The sequence below is a fragment of the Otolemur garnettii genome, unplaced genomic scaffold (assembly GCF_000181295.1).
Source record: "Otolemur garnettii isolate 467f Iridium unplaced genomic scaffold, OtoGar3 scaffold00018, whole genome shotgun sequence".
Lineage (NCBI taxonomy): Eukaryota > Metazoa > Chordata > Mammalia > Primates > Galagidae > Otolemur > Otolemur garnettii.
Genome location: NW_003852413.1, coordinates 13,545,534 through 13,559,792, shown reverse-complemented (window position 1 = coordinate 13,559,792; position 14,259 = coordinate 13,545,534). Strand labels below are relative to the sequence as shown.

The window sequence follows — 14,259 nt, the reverse complement described above, 5'->3', positions numbered from 1 at the left end:
AAAAAAAAAAAAAAAGACATAAATTTAAGTTATCGGTTTAAGATTTTTCTTCATTTTTAATGTAAGCTCTTACAGCTATAATGTTCCCTCTTTACACTGTTTTTGCTGCATCCAGTGAATTTTGGTATGTTGTTTTTCATTTTTGTCTCAAGATATTTTCTAATTTTCCTTGTTGATCCATTGGTTGTTTAAGAATGTGCTGTTTACTTTTCCTGTATTTGTAGACTTCATACTGCCTTCTTGTTACCTGCTTTCTGTTTTATATTTCCTTTGTTCATTTCTTCTTCTCCCATCGTTTTTCTTTGTGGTTTGATGGTTTTTATTGTTGTGTTATGCTTTGATCGATACTATTTATATTTTGAGTACCTACTCCATTTTAAATATTTGTGTTAGAGTTATGGTTACATAAATCATCTTAAAGTTGTAACCATGTATTTGAAGTTGACAACAACTTAACACTGATTGCCTATAAAAGTTCTGCACTTTTACTCCCCCGCTCTTTGTTACTATATTAATATCCCAATTTTCACCTTTTTAACATTTTGTATCCACTAACATATTATTGTAGCTATAGTTATTTTAAGACTTTTGTCTTTTTTTATTTTGGTACAGAGTCTCACTCTGTCATCCTGGGTAGAGTGCCCTGTCATCATAGTTCACAGCAACCTTAAACTCTTGGGCTTGAGCAATCTTCTTGCCTCAGCCTCCCAAATAGGTGGGACAACAGGTGCCTGCCCACAATGCTTGGCTAGTTTTTCTATTTTTAGTACAGACTTGGTCTCATTCTTGCTTAGGCTTGTCTTGAACTCCTGAGCTCAAGCAATCTACCCATCTTGGGCTTCCCAGAGTGCTAGCATTATAGGAGTGAGCCACCACACCTGGCCAAGACTTTTGTCTTTTAACTTTTATATTAATCATGAAAATGATTTATGTACCACTATTGCATTAATAGAGTAATGTGTATTTGACCTTATAATTACCTTTACTGGCTTGGCACTTGTGGCTCAAGTGGCTAAGGCGCCAGCCACATACACCTAAGGTGGCAGGTTCGAATCCAGCCGGGCCCGCCAAACAACAATGATGGCTGCAACCAAAAAAAATAGCCAGGTGTTGTGGCGGGTGCCTGTGGTCCCAGCTACTTGGGAGGCGGAGGCAGGAGACTCGCTTGAGCCCAGGAGTTGGAGGTTGCGGTGAGCTGTGATGCCACAGCACTCTACCCAGGGGGGCAGCTTGAGGCTCTGGCTCAAAAAAAAAAAAAAATTACCTTTACCAGTGAGTTTTATATGTTCATGTGTTTTCATGCTGCTAATTAATATCCTGTCATTTCACCTTGAAGAATTCCCTTTAGCATTTCTTTTAAGCAGGTTTAGAGGTAATGACTTCCTTCTACTTTTGTTTGTCTGGTTAAATCTTTATCTCCTGGTTGTTTTTTTTGGATACAGAGTCTTACTAAGTCACCCGCTGTAGAGTGCTATGGTATCACAGATCACAGCAACCTCAAACTCTTGGGCTTAAGCAGTTCTCTTGCCTCAGCCTCCCAAGTAGCTGGGACTATAGGCACCTGCCACAGTGCCTGACTATTTTTAGAGATGAGGTCTCGCTCTGGCTCAGGGAGGTCTCCAACTTGTGAGCTCAGGCAATCTATCCAGATTGCTAGGATATCTCTCCATTTATAAAGGATAGTTTTTCAGGCCAAAATGTGGTTGATTGATGGTTTTTCTATTTCAGTACATAGAATTTATCATTTCATTCTTTCCTGGTTTATAAAGTTGCTTCCGAGAAATCTGCTGACAGTTTTGTGGATCTCTTTTGTATGTGATTAGTGCTTTTCTCTTTTTGATTTCAAAATTCTCTTTTTGTCTTTGACTTTTAACAATTTGCCTCTGATGTTCCTTGGTGTAGATCTCTTTATATTCAACCTATTTGGGATTCTTTGAGCTTTATAAATATGGATGTCTTTTACCTTCCCCAGATTATTTCTTTAAATGAACTTACTACTTTTCTCTCTTATTTCTTTCACTGAATCCAGTGATACATATATTTGTCTTCTTGATGGTATCCCATAGGTTTCTTAGGCTTTCTTCATTCCTTGTCATTCTTCTTTTAAGTTTTGCTCTTCTAAATGGTTAATTTCAAATGACCTGCCTTTGAGTTTAAAGTCTTTCTTTTACTTGATCAAGGCTATTGTTGAACTCCTTAAGTTTTCAGTTAAGATACTGTATGGTTTAACTCAACATTTGTTTCTCTTTATTTTAAACATTTTTTATTTGTTGAAATATTCATGTTCTTTACGCATAATTTTCCTAAGCTTATTGAACATTTTGATTATGGTTATTTTGAAATCTTTGTCCAGTTATTCATATACCTTTATTTCTTTAGGGCTGATTTCTAGAGATTTATTTTCTTTCTTTCGGCCACATTTCATGTTACTTGATCCTTTGTCAAGGCACTTTTCTCTGCCTTTATGGAATAACTTTGTACTGGGGATGACTTTCAAGAATCAGACCCAGTAGAGATTCTTGGGCTCTCATAAACTTTCTGTTGATATGTGTTCTTTAAACTTTTCTGTGTAAATTTCTCAATATTTGCTGGTTATTATTTTCAGGAGATTATACTCTCTTGCTCCTTCTGAAGTTTATCCCTTGTACTACAGGCCCTCTGTGTCTTCACTGTGATGGCCCAACACTTTTGTTTTTGGTTTTTGATTTTTTTTTTTTTTAACTACCCTTAGGCATCTGGACTATGCTGGGTCCCCCTTAGTGCTTTAAGATAGGTGAGATAGACACAAGTTCCTTGGGCAGTTATCCCAGATGTCTGAATGTTAGACATATGCTTTAATTATTTTCTCTTCCTCCCCAGGGAGAAGCTGTGGGCTGTTGAGTTTTTCCAGTTGTGTCAGTTGAGCTGGCAGAGGGGCTCTGGCCATGAGTGCATAATAGTCCAAACCATTGCTTTTGTTCTCTAGAGTTTGCTAATTCTTTCATAGCTTATAGAATCCAGTCCCTCAGGCAGACCCCTCCAAAAGCCAGAATATTGGACAGTGCTTCAACTCTTTTTTTCCCCAGGGAGAAGGTGCAATTTGGGGGTTTCACTTGCTAATTATCTTCTGAGCTGATGGCAGGGACTGTGGTTTGTTATTACACATTAGTCCAAACTGTAGCTTTTGTTTTTAGCTATTTCCATCCTGGGACTCTTGCCTGTCAGAGCTCAGATTCAGGCAAGACAGTAACTAGTCCCTTGGGTATCCCCCAGAAAAGTCAAAACATTGGTTGTACAATTAATTTCTCCTTCTGGGGGAAGCTGGGAGCTGGGGATTTTTTCCTGATCCTATGTTACTCTGTTGGAGGAGGGATTATGGCAAGAGAACTCCATAAATTTTCTACTGGCTTCATGGTTGGTTTTATGTTCGCCTGGAGTGCAAGAGCCTCTCATCTGGTCTCTGGATGTTTCACAAAGAGAACCAGTCCATGTATTGTTAAATTTGTAGTCCATGGGGGAAGGAGGGTCTAGGGCTTCTTTTTTCACTCTTCTACTGACTTTACCCCCTACAGTAAGTTTCTTTTGCAACAGGACATTTGATTGATCTTCCTTTAGGCTTTAACTCTTATTCTGTAGCTCATTCCTTATCTATACAGGACCAAGTTTATATTTTTCTAGTATTTGGAGTCAGTGTAGATATTTCAAGAGTGTTTCAGAATTCCTTTTGAAATATTTTTACACTTGGAAGAAATGAAAGGGAAAATTTTTATTTCCTTAGTTTTATTGCTTAAGAGTAGTAAAGAACATGTCAGGGAATTTTCCTCATGTACTCAATTCTTTTTTTCTGTGTTAGTTTTGGCACTCTGAAATTAATTGAGCCATAATCCCCTTTTTCTACTTGGCAGAAGTACCATTTCATGAGCTCACTGTGATCCTATCCCCTCTACCAATTGTCGGCTTTCTTCTTAAGTGCCAGGACTTGCTATCCTCTGTGTCAGGTAGCACTTGTTATTCGTAAAGAGGACTTTAGAGTTGAGTTTTTCCTCCACCTTCGGTTTTGCTCTTCGTCTTGACCACTAGCTACATCATTATGAATTTGAGATAATCTTTGTACTTACTTAGAGTTTAAGTTAATTGTATTTCCAGCTAGAAACAGTCTCATGGCAAGAAATGAAACTTCTGTGTGATGTCCTGTGTTTCTTGTGCCAGCCAGATTTTAGCAATGATACTGACCTCCTCTGTTAGTTGGCTGAAATGCCTTATCTAGAAGCTGGCTTCTGTAAGCCTCTGCATTACTCAGCCTTCAGTGGGGCTTGAAGCTTTAGACATGTTAAATTGAAAGAAGGTCTATTCAGTTGTATTTGTGATAGGTTTGGAGGCTGAGAGAGCAATTTGGACTATAGATGTAAATTTGGTAAGCAAAGTGTCTTATGATTTGAAAAACTAATAGTAGATTGGTTTATCCAGGGAAAGCATGTAAAATTAAAATATAAATAAATGGAATTTGAAACAGGATGAAATTATAGCATATGGTGTGGTCAGAGAAAGAAAATCTAGTGGACATTACTGTGAAGGAGATTTCTAAAGGATAGGATGAGAACCAGGGAACATGCTTTCCCTGGATAAACCAATATACTATCGGTTTCAAATCGTAAGAAACTTTGCTTACCAAATCTACATCTATAGTCCACATTGCTCTCTCAGCCTCCAAACCTATCATAAATACAATATTATAGAGTCAATGACTGTGACATCTTTAAAATACTGTCTCTCCTATATTAGTGAGATCAGTTAGGGTAAGGACAGATTATGACTCATTTTCTTGAATGTCTAGGGGATCATTGATGGCCTTACTTATAGCACTTTCAGGAGGAGTAGGAATCAGATTGTAGTTGATTTAAAAATGAACGGCAGGTTAGGACATGGATCCAACAACTCTTTTGAAAATTTATTGTGAAGGAAAAGAGGTTGATTGGTAAAGGACAGCTACAAGTGAATTAAAATGGTATGTTGTTTTATGTATGCACCCTGTGCAATAAATAGATAAATGTTTTAGGCTGCTTTTTTATTAATATTTTCTATGAGAAGAGTTATTTTTAATATTTAAGGATTTTTTAAATTTTTAAGTATAGCTCTTTTTATGATTGTTTAATCTATTCTCAAAGAAGAGGAAGGCACTGCTTAATGTGATATATCAAGTTACCTCTTTCCACATATTGAGTTTAAAACGCTTATATCAGCTCACACACATTGATGAAATAGTTCTCAAAATACTTCTTTACTTATTTTTCTTATTTGCTTTTAACTATTTGGGATTTTGGGATACTGAATAGAGGCATAAAAAATCAATAGCTCTCTTTCTAGTTACTACATTCCTTAGTAACTAGAGCAGGGTTTGGGAACTTTTCATGTTGGAAGACTGCATTAATTTAGCTGTAATTAATTTAGATGAATAAGGTCACATTCAAGAAACTTTAATTAGACATTAAAAATATACATTATTTCATAAATAGTATGACTTTAATTAAAAAAACAATTTGTTAATTTTTAAAATAACCTTTTTTTTTGCAGTTTTTGGCTGGGGCTGGGTTTGAACCTGCCACCTCCAGCATATGGGGCCAGTACTCTGCTCCTTTCAGCCATAGGTGCCACCCTAAAATAACCTTTTGACTGCTTTGTTGTTTCTTCTTTTTTGTTGGAAAGCATTTGAATATTTGGTTGCAGCATGGAGGTCCTCAATTTCAGTTGATCCTCAAGAACAGTCATTTGTGACTTTAAGGGCGTCTTGATTTGGGTTAGGTAGGAGAATGTCAATTCACAGCAATAGTGGTTGAAAAGCAAGAAAGCATCTTTGGGTATTCTACTGCATTTTCCCACATTTCAGTTGGATCTTCCTTAGCATCAAACAGTGACTTTAAAATGTCATCTTAAGAATTGAGAGCTCAGTCAATTCCATCTGTAGTTCTTTAGGTGCCTTAGTGATATCAAGTAGGTAAGGCTGAAATGCTAATTTGAGTGTGATGTCATGATTCTCAAAGTCAGTGACCCTTTCATTGTATTCTCCAATTAATAGGTCTGATATGTATGCATGTACAACTGCATCTTCTTCAAATGATTCATGTGTATCATCCTGCTCATCAGTGACCTTTGATAACAGGGAAAAGTTTTCATCCAAAATTTCCTTGTGAAAAAGAAGTATTTTGAAAAGAGATAGCTTTTTTTTTTTTTTTTTTAAATGCTTGGACTTTCTTTTCTTTTGCCAGACTTGATTTTACCTTGCAAAGAAATACTCAAAGCAAAAAGTCATTTTGCTTTGACATATCACACAGAAATGCTGCATTCCTAAAGAAATCTTTCAATAATTCATATTGGTGACAATGCTCGTCATAAAATTTATCTGTTCTTACAGAGATAAAATTTTGGCTAACACCTATCCCTGCAATAGCCAATGCACTTTTTTTTTTTTTTTTTTAGTGTTTTTGCATTTAAAAAATTTTTTATTTATTTATTTATTTTTTGGCCAGGGCTGGGTTTGAACCCGCCACCTCTGGCATATGGGGCTGGTGCCCTACCCTTTTGAGCCACAGGTGCCACCCCCAATGCACTTCAAAATGATATGATGAATTCATACTGAATACCTCACCTTTCAACTTTAGTATGTTAGAAAACTGACTATGCTGTGTTGCATTTGCACAAAAATAGTTAACAATACATATAACTTGTTGCAAGGTGTCACTTGTGGATCAAAGGAATAGGGTGCCGGCCCCATATGCCAGAAGTGGTGGGTTCAAACCCGCCCGCAGCCAAAAACTGCAAAAAAAAAAAAAAAAAGGCAGTAGATTTAGCACAGAGATTTTGGTAATGCAAGATACAATGAAAAAATTAAGAGCATCTGGATCCAGCATCTGGATCCTTTTTTTGGGTCTATGCAATAAGCCCTTCCTATCATTGGAGGTACACTGTCTGTACGTACTCAGTTTACCACACTCAGTCCAACTTCACGACACTAACTTGAAAGTTGTTGAAGATATCCATTCCCCATGTTCTGTTTGCATAACTGTCCAAAGCTAGTAACTCCTCATAGCAAAGAAAATCTTTTTGATCAGAATGAAGTGTAAAACCTGCACTGAGTCAGTAATATCAGTTGATTCACCAATGCTATTGAATAATATAATTTCCTTTTGAAGTATTACATGAAGTTGTTCTGTTAAGTTGAAGGCTAATTCATGTTGCTGATCACTTATGGTTCTCTGTGAAAGAGGCACTTGTTTGTACTTTGAAACTTCATTGTAGTCTAAGCATCCTACAGCTTCAACAATGCATTCTTTCACAGTTTCGACATTACTGAATGGCTTCTCTTTTTTCTCAACTACATAAGCTGCTTTATAACTTGCTTCAGTGGCATTATTTCCAGGTCTTACTGCTGCTTGTAAAAATTGTCTTTGCTTTTATCTTTTAATTTCTGTATTTTAACCTTTTTTGCCTTTCCCCAATTTAAAATATTTGTGGTTCTTATGAGTGTTACAATGCTGATGGCCACTGAATTTCTATAATGTTGATATTGCAGTATCACAAAGGAAATCATCTTCTTTAGCAGAAACAAGACAATAGTGCAATTCCTGATCCTCCTTATGAAAATCTATTTTCTTCTTTCAGTGTTCTCTCTCTTTTTTTTGAGACAGAGTCTCACTGTGTTGCCCTCTGTAGAGTGCTGTGGTGTCACAGCTCTCAGCAACCTCAAACTCTTGGGTGTATGCGATTCTCTTGCCTCAGCCTCCCAGACAGCTGGGACTACAGGTGCCTGCCACAATGTCCGGCTATTTTCTTGTTGCAGTTGTTTAGCTGGCCCAGACTAGGTTCAAACCTGCCAGCCTTGTAAGACTGAGCTACAGGTGCCGAGCCTTCCTTCAGTGTTCTCTTGATCTCCTTTGACATGATGAGCTATGAAGCAGACAGAATTAAAACATACTGTTGAACTCTACAACCATTCACAAATTCTATTTCGAACAGAAACACAGTTCACCATTGTCACAAGCTAATAATGGAGTGGTATACTCGATCCCCATAAACCCTCACCAACCATCCTCTACCAGTAATGGTACCAGTCAGGTGGGGGAAGTTAGAACTAAATCACAAGTGTAGGAGCTGTTAATTTAGCCACAAGGCTTACTAATGTTCTAATTGTGCAGTCAATCTTCAAGGATTATTTTGTTGAAACTTATTTTCCTCTTTGGTATATTAAATATATTCCTTTTAAAAATAGGAATATAAAAGGTGAATAAAACTGTATTAATAAAAATAGAAGAACTTGTTCTGTAAAATTTGGATTCAGTCAAAGGCTCACACTTAAGGACCTAGAAGGCCACATATGGCCTTAAGGCTGCAGGTTTTCCACCCATGAACTAGTCTAATAAATCGTATTCTTTCATTGTTACTAACAAAAAATACATTAGTTTGGTTTTGTGCCTGTAATCCCAATACTTTGGGAGGCTGAGATGAGAGGACTTCTTAAGTCTAAGAGTTTGAAACTAGCCTAGGCAACATAACTATCTCTACAAAAAAAAAGGAAAGAAAAAAAAATTAAGTGTGGTGGCATGTGCCTATAGTGGGGGGATTTCTAGAGCCCAGAAGTTTGAGGCCTCCTCAGTGAGATATAATTGTGCCACTGTCCTTCTAGCCTGGGTGACAGAGTGAGAGCCTGTCTCAAAAGAAATCGTCTTTTTGAATTAATATTCTCCCTTCTGGGAATACTTAGTATGGTCCACAATTTGTGAAAGAAATCCTAATATGGTTTCCGGCTGAAAGTTAGTGACTTTAATTCACTATATAATAGTTACTTTCCATTTTGTGTGTCTTGAAGCAGGTGTTCAGAGGATAGGTATTCATAATCATGGAACTTTTGCTGAAGTAGCTTGAATAAAAACATATAAGAGAGACTCCAGGCTAAAGTAGGATGGTATTTTTACATGACATTTTATATTAGAGTCTTTTTGTTGAAATCAATTTAAACTGGTTTCCTCCTTATCCTGTACATAGCACATTTTACCTGAATTAATGTAGTTTATTTTAAAATCAAAGACTTTGATATATCCACGATTTCTGAGATAGTTTCAAATTAATTGACATTTTATGCTATATGGAAGTTTTGTTATTTTATATATTTTAAAGTTTCTCTTGACATGAAATATAAATCCAAAAAAATTTGATAACCTGCTTTAAACAATGATCTTCTTCCAGAATATATACTTCATGTTCTCTCTTCCATACTTAGAAAAGGAGCAAATGAGGAGAAAAGACTTAAATTCAGATGGCTGATTATAGTCCCACTTAAAAATAGCATTTATGTTAGCAATTGTGGGTCATTCATGTGACATTTAAATTTTAATTTAATATACATTAAAAAATCTGAGAAATATAAATAGTTATTATTTGTGTATGATTTTGTTTGCTATTGGAGCATAATTAATAACAAAAAATCTCATTTCCAAAAGAATAAAAATTGGTAATTCTAGAGTTGAATACTCTGTGTTCTCCAAATTTTGATTTTTCCTATTTTGGTCTCTTAGTAGGGAACAAGAGGCTGGGACACTCCCAATGAGATCACATTCTGCGAGTTCAACTTACGGAGAAGATGGACAAAACATTACCCCAAAGGCTTGTGTAAGATTAGATTTTACTTTTGATTTTTTCTTGTTCTTTTAAAATGACTTCACAAAGTTTTAATTTCATATTGTTATAGTTCCAATGATTATTTAAAAACAGTGAATGAAGTCTGAATATCTTGATGTCAAAGAATGCAGTATGTTTGGCATATTCCATAGAATTCTTTCTGCTTTCTGAGTGATTCTGAAGTGTCACGCTCATCAGTCTGTTGATTCTCCTGTTCACTGAAGAATAACCTCGAAAAGCTTTGTTTTTTACTTTTCCCTTTTTCTCAGAGTATGTATGGAAATGATTAGATACCTAGTGATTAAAAAATTAATAAGAAATTGGAATTAACTTGTAATGATGTAGGGAATAGTGTTTTTCTGATGAAGGTGAACTGTTTGTATCTTGAAATATTGTAAATGCCTATCTTGCATTTATTTATTTTACACAGATCTGGTTTGAACAAGACACTAGTGAGCATCCCAGTTAGCTTTATAAAGAGAGAAACTGTTCTTGCTTTTACAGTTTTTATTGCCTAAGTCTGCAGTCTTAGGTTGCATGACTTTTAGTATAACAAGGATCATGTGTAACTTGTGACTATTATAGCACATATTGCTTTAAACATAACCCATTGCATTTTCTCCAGGGATAATTTGGAATTTAAAACAATTTAATTTAAAGGACAGCACATTTCTAATAATGACTATCAATCATTTTACAGTAGAACCTCTGTAAGTTGACGACTCAAGGGACCATAAAAAACTGGTCAAGATGCAGTGGTGGTCAGCATAAGTACTGATACTTATGTGTAGTGCATGTCTGGTCTATGAAAACTGGGTCAACTTAAGGAGGTGGTCATCTATGGAGGTTCTACGGTTCTACTGTATTTACTCAAAATAAAGAAGGCAAACACATTTTCTTACTTAAGAAATTCTTATTCACAAAGAAAAGCATATAGAAATCAGAGGACCATTAGGAGAGATGATAATGAATTTTAATACAGTTTATAAATGATGGACATTCAACATTTTGTTGGTTAGAAATTTAGAGATTCCGTAACATATGATCACTTCATATACATTTAAATAACCATAAGTAAATAGGTTTGTTTGTTAGCAATGAGGCTTTGTAAAAGCATGAAAATGCTATACCCACAAATTTAATTTCAAAATAAATTTCTTGGGCTGTAAAATAGGCATTATTTCACACAGATTAGCTAAGTTTTTAGAGCTTATTGTCTATTTTGGGCATGGAGAGGTTGCTGTCAGGTAATTACAGTTTTAATTGTTTGATAAATGTATATAATAAATTGTACAGGAGGAAAAGAAGCATGGAATTTTCATTTTTTAAAAAGTAAAGAATCACCATAATTGCATTTTCATTATGTGAGTCCAAAGATGATTTATCTTTAAATTTAGTGTATGAGTGAGAATTAATTTAAGAACACAGAGCTTCTTGGACATCAACACAAAATTTTCCTGTTAACTAAATTTAATGAGAGTAAATAATTCATCTTTTTAAGTCTTCCCATTCCCACTTTAAAGCTACTGTGGTATACCACAATTAAACATTTTTATAAATGAATTTAGAGTCTGGATTTATTTTTTAAAAATATTCTCTTTCTCATTTTTTGGGGACAGAGTCTTACTCTGTTGCTCCAGGCTAGAATGGCCTTGCATCAGCCTAGCTCATAGCAACCTCAAACTCCTGGGTTCAGGTGATCCTCCTGCCTCAGCTTCCTTAGCCTCCTGAGTAGGTGGGCCTATAGGCACCCACCACAACGCTCTGTGAAAGTTTCTGTTTTTAGTAGAGATGAGGTCTTCTTCTTGCTCAGGCTGGTCTCAACCTCCTAACATCAAGTGATCCTTCTGCCTCAGCTTCCCAGAATGCTAGGATTGCAGGCATGAGGTATCGTGCCCAGCCTAAAATATTCTTAAAAAAGCCCCCAGTTACTATGTAAATAGATTGTTTAGGCTTCTCTTAACCCTAAGCAGCTATAAGAAACAGTCATTACTTGGAACTGAGAACTCTAGATCAGTTGTAACATAATCTTTCTCTCTGAGGACAACATAGCATTACCATACAAACACAAAAACTCTCATTACTCTGAATGACATATATTTTGACCTGTTTCCTCCCACCCTTATCCCCTCTTGCTTCTTTGGTTTCTTCCTTCCTCCCTTCCTTTCCATCCTTCCTTTTTCTTTCCTCTTTTATTTCTTTCTTCTGTTTTTCCTCTTTTATTTCTTCCCTCTTTCTTTCTTCTTCCTCTGTCTTTTTTTTCTTTTGTATTTCAGGAAAGTCATTCAAAAAGCTCTCCAGTTTCTTTGGATGATAGTGAGATTGAAGCTCGCCTTAATAGTTGGAACCTTGGGGTAAAAAAAATTTCTTTTATATATATATATATATATAGACATGTCAGAATTATATTGTATATGGATAATACCTGAACTAATTTAATTATATTCAGTGAATTAAGATATTAGATTAATTGTTACTGTGTTAGCCTGGAGAAATACAGGATAGAGAAAAACATTCCAAAGAAGCATAAAATAGTCCTTGTATTTGACAAGATAACCTTCTTATTGGTGAAATAAGAGATATACACCCAAAGTAGTTAATTTAAGATACAAGAAGAAAAAAATACCAAAGCGAGTTATATGGAAAGTAGAATCCTGAGGTAGGTGTGAGGGAAGGGAGAACTTGGAGAGGCCAAATCATTTGGGTTAAAAACACTCTGAGAGACTTCATGGAAAAGACATTACAGACAGCAGTTGTCATGTACAAAGGCTGAGAGGCGTGAAAGTATTTGGGTAGGGGGAATGGAGGGAAAGCAGGAAATGCAAGCAGAAGTGGCCATAAGGAAAGATTTGGTAACGTAAGTGAATCGTCATAACTGGGTCTTTGGGATTTATGTGTGGGATTCACAGGCAGTATTGTTGGGCTGCCTTGTCTTGGAACTCTGAATGCTAAGCTGAGAAGTTTAGCTTTAAAATTTTCGTCAATAGTGAGCCCTGTAGGTTTCCCCCCACCCTCTACTTTTCCCTTTACATATATGCTGTTTAAATGCTTTGAGCAAATCAATGAAACCAAAAGTTGGATGTTTAAATGATGAATAAAATCAAGAAACATTTAGCCAAACTAACCAAGAATAAAAAGAAAAATGAATTTGCTTTATTAGGAATAAAGGAGGAGATTTCGCCATAGACCGCACAGATGCTCAAAGAGTAGGAGATTACTGCAGAGAAACTCTGTGGGCATAAATTTGATAATGTAAATGAAAGGGACAAAAGTCCTTGAACAACACAAACTACCAACATTCACTCAAGAAGAAATAGCTAACCTGAAAAGCCCTGTATCTATTAAGTAAACTGAATTTTCAGTTGAAAACTTTTCAGTAAAGGAAACTTCAGGCCCAGATGATCTCACCAACAAACTCAAACAAGCAGGAGAAATAATATCAATTTTATATGATCCTAGAGGAAATAACCCTTGCCAACTTTTAAGGCCAATTTTATCTTGTTACCAAAACCAGGGACTAGTAGAAATATTTGTAGATTGCATATCTGACAAAGACGTCTATCTAGAATGCACAAGAATTCTCAGAACTCAACAACAAGAAAACAACCTAATAAAAAGATGGGGAAAATGTATTTCAATGAGATACCACTATACATCTATTTGTATGGTTAAAGCAAACAAATATAATGCCAGATGCTGGTGAGGATAAGGGAGTTACTGGAACTCTCACCTCTTGGTGAAGGGAATGCAAAATATTAGTTTGTATTTTTTAAAAAGTAAAACTTAATGTTTTACCACACGACCCACCATTCTCCCTTCTAAGTATTTGTTTACTCAAGTGAGATAAAAATCTATGTTCACACAAAAACCGATAGCAAGTATATGTAACAGCAAACCTCAGCCCCACCCTTTTGTGTCATTGTTCCAAACTGCAATGTTCCAGATGCCTCTCAATTGAAGACTGGATAAGCAAATTGTATGTATATCCATATAATGGAATACTTTCCAGTAATAAAAAGAATTCAGCTACCAAATCTTACATTAAAGTGGATGAATTTCAAATGCAGTATATTATACTGAATGAAAGAAAAAGACTGAAAAAGCCATATGTTTTTGGTTGCTTTTGCTTGATGCTGTGGAAATGGCAAAACCGTAAGGATGGAGAACAGATTAGTAGTTTCTAGGTATTAAAGGTTGAGGTAGAATTTGGTTATAATAGGTAATACTAGGAAATTTTTTTTTTAAAGTTTTGTGGAACTAGTTTGTATATTGCTGGTTATACCACTGTATGCATTTGTTAAAGCTCACAAAACTATAAATTTTTATTTTTTATTTTTAAGTTTTTTAAGTAAGAAGATGATTTCTATTTAAAGAGTAAATTTTAATTTAAAAAAATTAGAAAGTGACTATATTCTGCTGTAGGTGGCACATTTCTTAAATTGATCAAAGCTATCTATGACAAACCCACAGCTAATATCTTACTGAATAGAACTGAACTGAAAGCTTTTCCACTCAGAACTGGAACCAGACAAGGTTGTCCTCTGTCACCATTACTATTCAACATAGTTCTGGAAGTTCTAGCCAATACAATTAGGCAAGACAAGGAAATAA

The 14,259-nt window shown here is 35.5% G+C and overlaps 1 protein-coding gene across 1 annotated transcript in view; it reads left to right on the top strand.

Moving 5' to 3' along the window:
• The window catches only part of CEP112 (centrosomal protein 112), a 423,284-nt gene that overhangs the window by 36,179 nt on the left and 372,846 nt on the right, over positions 1-14,259 (top strand). The window contains exons 5-6 of the mRNA XM_003786186.3: positions 9,546-9,639; positions 11,925-12,002. Of these exons, the coding sequence (XP_003786234.1) occupies positions 9,546-9,639; positions 11,925-12,002 (172 nt within the window). The remainder of the gene's footprint in view (positions 1-9,545; positions 9,640-11,924; positions 12,003-14,259) is intronic.